Source organism: Oryzias melastigma, linkage group LG22, assembly GCF_002922805.2.
Source record: "Oryzias melastigma strain HK-1 linkage group LG22, ASM292280v2, whole genome shotgun sequence".
NCBI lineage: Eukaryota > Metazoa > Chordata > Actinopteri > Beloniformes > Adrianichthyidae > Oryzias > Oryzias melastigma.
Genome location: NC_050533.1, coordinates 14876251 through 14886794, shown reverse-complemented (window position 1 = coordinate 14886794; position 10544 = coordinate 14876251). Strand labels below are relative to the sequence as shown.

Here is a 10544-nt window from a genome sequence, read left to right as displayed (position 1 = left end):
ATAACGTAACATAAAGAACGTGCTTGCAATTGAAACCACTAAATCTATTGAATTCTTCATCCTCTGTTGCTTCTGAACAATTCCATCAAGACTGAGCAGAACTTCTTCTGTGTTACTGTCAGTAGCAAATACTAATACACACACATGTAGCGCCCTCTAGTGTTTTTTCCTACTTATTTTTTTTTTAAAGTACGTATGACCCTCCTGAGTATACGTTGCCGCCCCTGGCAAACTATGCTAAAAAAAACGTGACTTATAGTCCGAAAATAAGCGCAATCAGCAAAATGCATTTATTGACAACAATTTGTTTACATTCGTCTTAAAGTGTCAGATTCTACTGGATTAAGTATATTTCCTGTATTGCACAAGTAACCCTTTTACCATCATTACTTGTACATTTTCTTGCTTTTTTAATCGCCTGCATTTTAATTTCAAATATTCCCTTAAATAGATTTACTTAAATAATTTATTTCATAATAAGTTACTCATTAATCATATTTTTGGAAGGAGACTTCTATATCTACCATTGCTGCCCCAAAATGGAGATTTAAAAACAATCTTGTTTTTGCAGTGTGCTGCTAGAGGATTGACCATGCCGTTCTGGTTTAGACATAAACTGTTGAAATCCAGGGTTGTGTGTTGGCTGACTGAAGCTGCTTCGCCTGAGGCATTGCTGAAGATGGAATCAACTGCACTGCAGAGCCTTGAGCTTTTTTTTCTCTGCACTTTCACTTGACTTGTAAATTGATGCTGATATATTAAAACAAACTATAAGCTGTATGGTGAGCGTTTGACCCATCTCCCAAATGATTGTCCCAGTGTTGCAATGCAGCATGGCTCCTTGGCGCTCTCCTTGGACACAATGTCCTTTGAATTTTCCTTCAGTGGTGAAGCACTCCTTAAACGATTTTACCATTTTGAAGCAGATCTGTTTTTTCCCTTTGTGCAGCACATCTTTGACGTGTGAAGGTGGCTGTGTTGCAGACTCATCATGATCTGCACATAACTGGTGGCTAATGTGATCACAGGAAAGCAGTGCAGTGAAAAGAGGCTTAATCCTCAGCACACTCCTTCCTCACTGCCAGTTTGGCACAGTCTCCGTCTTCAGTTTTTCACACAACTTTTGAATCCTTTGAGCTTGAAAATGTTACCTATGGAGCCAAGCAAAATTACTTCACTCACTTATCAAGATGATGCATGCGGTGTTTGTAAATGTTTAGCAAATTATTACGTTATTGTAATTATTGTGTTAAGCGTAAAACTCAATTTTCCATTCCTGAATTTTTTAAAAGCCAAAAATACATTTTTTTTAAGTTTGCTAAATTACCACTAAATGCTAGTGTAAGAAATTAACAATTTCCTATTGACTCCCAGGTAAAAAAAAAAAGTTTACCCAAAAAATAAATTGCCGCCTATTTTTGGAAAGTTGGTGAATTAGCTGGAAGAAAGTCCTGGCTTCATTTTATGCTTCAAAATCCCCATGGGTGGCATTCGACATTATCAGGCCAGTGTAAATATGCTTAAGTGCAGTAAACTAAAAGAAAAATTCTATCTGATTTCCATATTTTTTTCACTGTTTCCTGTTGTTAGTTAAATTATTCTCATTAACAAAATATTTCAAGTTCAGGTTTACCTAAAAGGCCACACACCTGCTAACGTCTTTAGATTTCAAACAATCCTTTGGTTGGATGTGAAGGTTTGTTAGTTCCTAAGATGGATAGATGTTCTAGTGATGTTTCTCTTTTGACACAACTTTCCTTTTTCAAAGTGAATCCACTGTTCACTTTTCCCTTGCTTGAGCAATTATCATGACCTATTGACCCCCCTGACCTTTTGTGATGGTCTACCACTAAACCATAACCACAATCAAAGATCCCTGCACTCCAGAGAGGTTTAAAGAGCTAAAAATAGCAGAGAAGTTTACAAGATAGATTTATGCTTTTCATATATTTAAACCAGATCCATTTGTTCATCAATCCCACATATTCATGTTATTTCTGTTGCTGTGATGGGAAGAAGTATTGATGTATTTTTTTTAGGTGATTTACTCATAAAAAACACTTGATAAAGATGACATTTAGGATAAAGGTAGTTTCATGAGCACACTCTTCAGAGTGACACAAATTGAAGCTGACATAATTTTTCACACCAAGCTGTGATTTTAATGAGGTTTTACTGATTCCAAGGATGTGTCATTGCAGAGCACGTTTAGCACGTCACCACATGGATGAGTTTGATTAAAGACCCACTCTAATGAAAATGGTGTTTTTAACATGTTCTGTGATGATGATACAGAAAATTAAGATCAAAACTGCAGTTGAGTATTTATTTATTCAAAGTGTTGTGAATCAGGAGCAGCTGAAAAAATGAAGTTTGATAAAGATTGTATTTGTGTTTTAAAAAAAAAAACAATAAACATGCTCTGTTCATTCTGCTCTGTTTCATTCTGATGCAAATTGTTTTCCTCGTCTGAGCTCACATCTGCTCTAAACTGTATGGCAATATTCCTCGTCATTTTGTTAGCACCGGTGGTGTTACATTGAATGTGTGAGGGGCTGTAAGATAGTGGGAGAGCTTGTTAATGGAGAAGGCTCACCAGTGGGAGGGGTTGCTATACACCAATGCTCCCGCCCACAAATCAGAGTTGAATTTCTAAGTAATTACTGCAGAAATGATGCCCTAGAAAAGAACACTTTTTTAATTTTGGGGAAAAAATGTCATAATTAAATGACCAATGGGAATGCTTTCAAAATGGCTAAAAATGATCAGTGTAGGTTTTTAGAATCTAAAGGATTTATTAAAATTATGGGCGCACTGTACTAACTAGGCTTGCACAATACATCGCAAATTTATCAACATTGCGATATTAGCCTGTGCCACATACATATCGAAAAAGACGGCTTAAATTGCAATAAATAGTTACCATAAATGCTTATACATGCAAAAACAACCTTATGGCTACTTAACGTATTTAATAAATTAAAGAGAGCCTTTTTTACATTTGACCTCTTTTATGTTTCATACTCGCCTCCTATGTAGACTTGGATCCTTTGGAGTACAATTTAAGTTCTGTTGAATTTATATAAGTAAAACTGATGCAGTGAAATGGAAATGTATTAATTGTTTTGCTACGCGGTCATGTCTCACAAGTCATATAATCACTGCAGTACTGATCACTAATATCACACATCGCAAGTTTTTCTAATGTTCTGTTCTCATTTATTTTTAGGGCTCTGGTTTTGGAACAAAAAGATGTCTTGCGCACATTTTTGCAGCAGTTGAGGAGAAATCATTCAAGTTTACAGCGGCAGAGGAGCTTCTACACCTGTTGTTGATCCGGACAATTGAATTACTGATGAATTCAGGGAACGACATAGCCTCCTACAAGCAGCCATGTTTAAATGCTAAGTGCCTTTAGCCTTTGGCACTGGTGTCATGACCAGCCTGAAACTCCCACCCATGGATCGCACCGTCGGGGGCTCCATCCCTGCCACCAATGAGTTTTACACTGGCCATCTCCGCATGGTGAACGGAGGGGCCGCCCTTACCCGCGCCGACAACCTTCACCCACCTGTGACTACAGGAGTGCCTAAAATGGGTGTTCGGGCTCGAGTGGCTGACTGGCCTCCAAGAAAAGACATTCCGGGACCTCCGTGGCACCCCGCCGCAGAGGCTGATGCTTCTGCTGCACCTAAAAGTCACGTCAAGTTAGGACCTGTTTTGAGTCCTCAGGATTCGTCCATGTTGCGAAACATCCACAACAGCCTGAAGAGTCGAACGCACGTCCAACCAAACAACTACAGCCCTGACACCCGTTACTTGACCCCGGGGGACCAGAGGAGTCCGGCGTCTAGAAACCCACGACAGAGACGTGTCCGCCAGCGCAGCAACAGTGACATGGCTGTTGGTGAGATGGACGCTGGTGGTGACAGTGGAGAAGAGTGGGGTCCATCACCAGGGTCCAAATTCTCCCCTCTGCACCGTGAATATGGCAGCACATCCTCTATAAACCAACACGGGACTTCTGGAGAAAGCCTTTTGGAAATGCTAAAGGGCTTCGAAAGTGAACAAGCGGACCAGCGTGGCCCAGCTTCAGAGAAAGCTCAGGAAGATGCAATCGATGGCCATCTTCTGAAGCCCAAGGACAGAGACAAGCCTCCAAAGAGACGTACTAAGTCTGAGACGGGAGGGGAGTCCATATTCCGGAAACTTAGAAATGTGCACGGTGAGTTGGACTCTTCTCGGGGGGGTTCTGACGCTGAGGACTGCAGGACAGAGGACACTGGCCCCCATCTAAAGCGCTGGATGTGTCAGAAAGGATTTGCCCACTACGACGTTCAAAGCCTTCTATTTGATCTGAATGAAATTATTCACCTCCGACAGACTGCAGTGAAAATCAAAAACACCACCACCGGCGCATCTGCTGCTGCCGTCGCCTCCGCCTCTTCAACTCTGTCGTCAACCCACAGCCTGCCTTACAGCTCCCCCAGCGGAAGTCAAGAAGAACTCTGTTCTAGAGGCAGTCCAAGCCTGGACTCTGGAGATGAGCAAAGCAACGAAATGTTGCTAAGCTGCCCTTGCTTTCGCAACGAGATTGGTACCGATGTCAACGGCAGGGGCAGACTGGGGCATCAGGTGTTTCTTGGTGGTGGAGCAAGCTCAGGGACCCCAGTCGGGGAAGTTACCTTGTATGAAACCTCTGTAAGCACACACTATAGCAATGCTGGAGTTTCAGTTCTTGAGGGATGTAAGGAGGGACCCAGCACGCTCCAAAAAAAGGGCAAGCAGTACATTGTGGAGCACATGGACCTTGGAGCCTACTATTACCGGAAGTTCTTCTACTCTCGGGGTGAGATAAATACCTTTCCTAGAAAGATTTTCATCAATGCTTTTAGTTAAATAGTTAAACCATGCTTTCTTCTCTGGCCCCCTTAGATCACTGGAACTATTTTGGGATTGACGAGGCACTGGGTCCAGTTGCAGTGAGCCTCTGTAGAGAGAAGCTGGAGGACGATAAGGAGCACAGTCAGCAGTATAACTACCGCATCATCTTTAGAACCAGCGAGGTCAGTTTCTACTGCCGCCAGCCTCTGCTTAAAACTCTCTTTTAATTTAAAGTAATCTGCCAATCACAGTTAAAAATGAAGCATGTAGTTTTTATATATTCACCAGGGTTGGAGTCCAATATTTCTCAATCACTGCCTGGCCAATTGCCACGGATAAATCTGGCCTGTCATGGTAATTATGCAGAAAATAAGGCTTCATAAAGAAACAGGCTATTTTACTAAAAACAAGTAGTTAAAACCTCTGATTGCTTCTCACCCAATCTATTCTAAAACATTTTTAAGGCACATTTGACAGAAAATCAAGTTATGTTGAATATAAACAAGTAATGTTGGGAACCTTGTGGCCTCACGATTCGATTACGATTCAGGAGGCATCGAGTCATGAAATGATTATCAATGCAGCTTTTAATCAGTACCTGAGTTAGAGGACATGAGATTTTAGCAGCCAGTCTTTAGTTATATAATGACTAACTGCGTTTTAGTATTTATTGATTTTTCTCCAATATTAGACTTTAAACAATAAAATTGATTTTAAGCCTGAAAGTTTCTATATAGATATAAATGAATACATTGATTTTAGAATCAGTGAAGTTTTTATTTTTTTTCCAGAAAGATTTCAATCGCTTGAGTACTAAGTTACGCCTGGTTGAACATAAAGCTTAAACCCACAAAATAGTTTTTACTGTGAAAACCACACCTCAGACTTATTTAAGTGATCCCTCGTGGCTTACCAAATTACAATACAAAACCATTGAAGAAATATAGAATTTGGGAACTGTTTATTCATTTTTGATCAAATTATTCCTGTTCTTGTCGAATTAGTGTTGAATTAGAGTCCTGGTTTGCTGTTATATAACCGGCCTCAGAGCTACTCAGCTGTCGGCCTCAATGTTAGCAACGTGTGAAGGAAACCTCCGAAAATGCCTTTATCCTCCAGCCTGTTATCAATGTTAGAGCTCTCCATGAACCGTTACATCTCCTCAATTCAGTATTCATTTCATTTGGGGTCATTTTGTGAGGTTCTACTCATTTAAGCTCATTCCACTGAAAATGCAGGCTGAAAAAAACCATCAGCTTATAGGAGAGGCATTCTCTGACTGTTATTGGGGTTAAGTTCAATAGGGAGCGCACTTTGTGCACACACAGAGATTGCGGATTGGCCCCTCCACTGTCTTCTTCTTCAGTTCCACCTTTACCCAAAGCTTCGATTCGTAAAAGTCTCCTTGTTTTGTGTCAGCATCTTTCTATTTGGCGCTGCTTTAGGAACCTCTGCAGTTTGTTTTGGTTATTTTCTTTTTGGCAGGCTTATGTTGCTATCAGCGTGTTTGATCTTCAGGAGACGGTTCAAAGCACATCAAACATTCCTGAGGTGCATTCCAGCATTTGCACTCTCCTGTCTGTAATCTCCTCTTTCTCTCCTTCTGTCAGATGACAACTCTCCGAGGTTCCATACTGGAAGATGCAGTGCCTTCCACATCTAAGCACGGCACCTCCCGGGGTCTGCCCATCAAAGAGGTGCTGGAGTACCTTCTCCCAGAGCTGGATTTGTCCTGCCTCCGACTGGCCCTCAACACACCCAAAGTCACAGAGCAGCTCATGAAGTTGGATGAACAAGGGGTTAGGAGGGCAACAACTTTAGAAACCCTCTCTTGCTCGTGTGGTCTCAGAGAGAATGACAGCTTGTGTTTTTTGTTTTTTTTCTGGCATCCAGCTGAGTTTTCAGGTAAAGGTGGGTGTGATGTACTGCCGAGCCGGGCAGAGCACCGAGGAGGAGATGTACAACAACGAGACGGCAGGTTCTGCCTTTGAAGAGTTTCTGGAGCTCCTGGGGGAGAAGGTCCGCCTAAAGGGCTTCACCAAGTACAGAGCCCAGCTGGACACCAAAAGTAACTCGCTCACCACTGCTCAGTTTGATGCTTTGCTCAACTAAAGACAGATGTCTTCAGCTCACTAGTGCAAGGGCAACTTTATTTCCTCCTAGTTCTTCTTCTTTAGGTTCTTTCAGCGACCATAACTCTTCAATCGTTTATGCGATTAACATAATTTCAGCTAATTCTGAAGTGGAAAATATCAGCCTTGGACTTGTAAGAAAAACTTTCCAGTAAAGCTTATGTAATCAATGTAAAAAAGCTTTTACTTTTCTCTGTCAGAATCAGCTGATTCATGCTGTAAATGGTTCAAGAGTTATATTACGTCAAAGAGCGTGTGTTTTTATTTAGATGTTGCTGACGATATCCCAACAGTTTAAATGGTTAAACTACTCCTGAATGTTTTTGTGCATTTTTGACTTTTTACACTTAATCAAAAAAAAAACCAAAGCAGTCTCCACTTGCAGCCTTTGTTGCAGCAGACTGACATTAATCCACACTCCACTGTTGTGTTATTGTTTAGACTGTGGCTAAACAGCATCCTGTCATGCACAGAAAGCTCTGATCATGCTCAGGAGAGCGAGAATATGGCTCATTTCACAAGACGTTTGTAAACATTCCTGCTGCTTTCCTACAGCGGATTCCACGGGCACTCACTCGCTGTACACGTCCTACAAAGACTACGAGATCATGTTTCACGTGTCGACCCTGCTGCCTTACACGCCCAACAACAAACAGCAGGTAGGATGGGAGGACATCGATTTGAAGGAAAACACTCAAACATTAAAACTCACAGCAGACTTCAATTAACAGCAAAAGCGGAGTTTGCTTTCACTTCTAAAGTGTCAACTTCTACTTTTTTTTCTAGTTGTTGAGGAAACGCCACATTGGGAACGACATCGTGACCATTGTGTTCCAGGAGCCAGGTGCTCACCCCTTCACTCCCAGGAACATTCGCTCCCACTTTCAGCACGTCTTCATCATCGTACGTGTGCACAACCCCTGTTCTGACAAGACCTGCTACAGGTGAGACCAGCAAAAATATTCATTAAAAAGTCAGAATTATACATTTGTCCATACTAATCCTGTTGGCATTTGGTTTCAATGAAACGCCACTCCCTCGTTTATGATGGGAATTACGTTCTAAAAATAACCTGCGATTGGTGAAATCCACATATTAGGATTATACATGTTTCAATACTGTAAAACACCCCTCTACACACTTAATATCCTTTTTTTAGATCAGAATTAAACATTTTCGCACTTTTTTTTTCATAAATAAGCCCTCAAAGTTCATTCATTGAAATATAAGTCCAGTACTATAGAAGTAAACAAAGATCTGATTGTAATTTAAGATTTATGTAGCAAACTAAACACATTCTAGACAGGAGAAATGACAACAGCCAATCAGAACCCAGAACTTAAATTACTCTGAAAAAATCTGCAAAAGGTGATATAGTAAGGGAACAAAAATAGGTTTCAAAGGTAAGCAGAAAAAGTGGTGAGCAGTTTATGACTCATGTTGCAACAAACAATTTAGGTAACACTCCGAGCATGAGATGAACACTCCCCTGAATGGATTTGATAAAGTCTTATTGGTTTATTGTTTCTAAATGAGTCCGATAATAGAGTTGCGTTTTAATGGTGTGGAGAGTAATGGTCTGCAGGATGTACTTTTATTTTGTTTTGTGTCCTTTAACCCTTTAACACCTGAGGCGTTATCGGTGAGGCTTCAACACAAAATCTTAAGTAAGTTTTTAATTGTGAGCCACTTTTCTCCTTCAAAATCTGCTGAAATTACGTTGATCGTGTTAATGGTTGAAAAGTTACAGTAAACATAAGAACATAAACGCTGGAGCTCCAGTGTTTGTTGTCAGGACCAGATCTACTTTAGGAACTCTTAAAAGCTGCACAATAGCATCCCGGTTTAAACTGGGTTTTGCTGCAGTAGCATTAAGACAAAAGCATTGACTCCGAGGCATTGTGTGTAAAGGCCATTCTGCTGCTCGGCTTGTGCCCTCCTTTCCTTTGTTTCAGCTGTTTTTTTTTATGAATGTGATCGCACACCAGATATTAGCTTTGCATTAACCGTTATATTGACGTTGCTGCTCTTCTGCAGCTCCTTCCTGACCTTGCGATGATCAAACTATGTGTCTGTATTGCTTATTCGGTGCCACTCCACTGACTTTCTACCCACATTATACACACAGAGTTGCTCCCAGTTTACTTCCCTGCTCCCGTTCCTCCATGTTACCTCCTTCTCATGCCCGTTTGCACACACTGCATACATGCTTATGCACATACTTTTCTTTTTTCGCTTGCACACTAATTCAAAGAGTTTTTCTTCACACACTCATATTCACCCCCTCCCTCCCTCCCTCCCCACTGCCTGCCACTTTGCCTTCAGGGCAGCATGAGACGGAGTGGTCTGAAGGAGTTAGCACCACGCACATAAAGAGCTCTCTTCACCCGCACATGCGTCTGAGTGGGAAGGGACCGTGCAGAGCGGTCTTTCTCAGTCCTCTCTTGGGTGCAGAAGGGTCAAGAGACTCTGTCTCCTCTCTCCATCCAAAGGGTCATCAATTCTTCTGGAATCGGACTGTGCGGATCACATCATCTCCTGGAGAAAACAGAGATAAATTCTGATGGATGATCCAGACGCTTTCCTCCTTTGGGTTTTATTCATTTTCCGTGGGTTGAATTAGAACTTGCACAGTGTTAGAAGACTTTTTCAAGATGCAGTTCCCTGAGGATTTGGAAAAACTGGAATTCTTTGTGCGGACAAACCTTTGGTTGGGAGGCTGCTACGGTCTAAGGGATGTGTCCTGAGAATTTAATGAAGAATATTCATCACATGACACAACAGAGACTGAGTATAGTTTGCTGCAAGGAGAATTGAGACTTTGCAATAACAGTTAAGGTAAGTGACTGATGGTGACATTAAAAAAAAATTGGAAAACTGGTTGCATAAGTGTTGACTAGAGTGGGTTCTTTACTACAAACACTACAGCACATTTATGACATGTACTTTAGTGGAAATGTTGATGATTTTTACCTTCTTTTCCATCCATTTAAGCAAGATTGTACTTTTTTTTGCAAATATTTACCCTTTTTTGTTTGTGTCTAATAGACTTGTAGGGCCACCTGGTTAATAATAGCTTGTTGTCGTCTGCTACTAAGATAAAAAAAAAAAAAACCCTCATGTCATTTTGAGCCAGTCCAAAGCATTAGAGGAGTAAAAGGCCCAGGGCCATCAGGGCGCTAATCTGCTGCTTTCAAGCGCTGCATCAGTGTCACACAGGGACGGCCAGGCGTGTTACATAACTAGACGTTTGTTTAGGAAATGTAGGTTGCTAGTTGGAGCTGCACTGCTCGCTTTCCATACATTGATGTAGCAAACCGTGGCAGGATGACAACACTGGGAGCTAGCTTGTCCTGCGTGATTGGATGTATATTATTTTCATGTCAAGACTAATCAGGCGTTGGGAGCTGCATCCATCCTACAGGCGATGCCCGCATCATTTGTTTATTGCTGGGGACAGAGAACCTTAAAGATTGTCATGTTAACTAATCCAGTGCAGCGTGTTAGCTTCTGATCATTTGTGGGCTT

At 41.4% G+C, this 10544-nt stretch overlaps 1 protein-coding gene across 2 annotated transcripts in view; it reads left to right on the top strand.

Annotated features, from left to right (window-relative positions):
- The window catches only part of LOC112144283 (signal-induced proliferation-associated 1-like protein 1), a 38800-nt gene that overhangs the window by 18329 nt on the left and 9927 nt on the right, over positions 1–10544 (top strand). For both annotated transcript variants that reach the window (XM_024268775.2, XM_024268766.2), the window contains exons 2-7: positions 3230–4849; positions 4936–5066; positions 6495–6683; positions 6778–6952; positions 7572–7675; positions 7803–7960. In XM_024268775.2, the coding sequence (XP_024124543.1) occupies positions 3436–4849; positions 4936–5066; positions 6495–6683; positions 6778–6952; positions 7572–7675; positions 7803–7960 (2171 nt within the window). In that variant the 5' untranslated portion in view covers positions 3230–3435. The remainder of the gene's footprint in view (positions 1–3229; positions 4850–4935; positions 5067–6494; positions 6684–6777; positions 6953–7571; positions 7676–7802; positions 7961–10544) is intronic.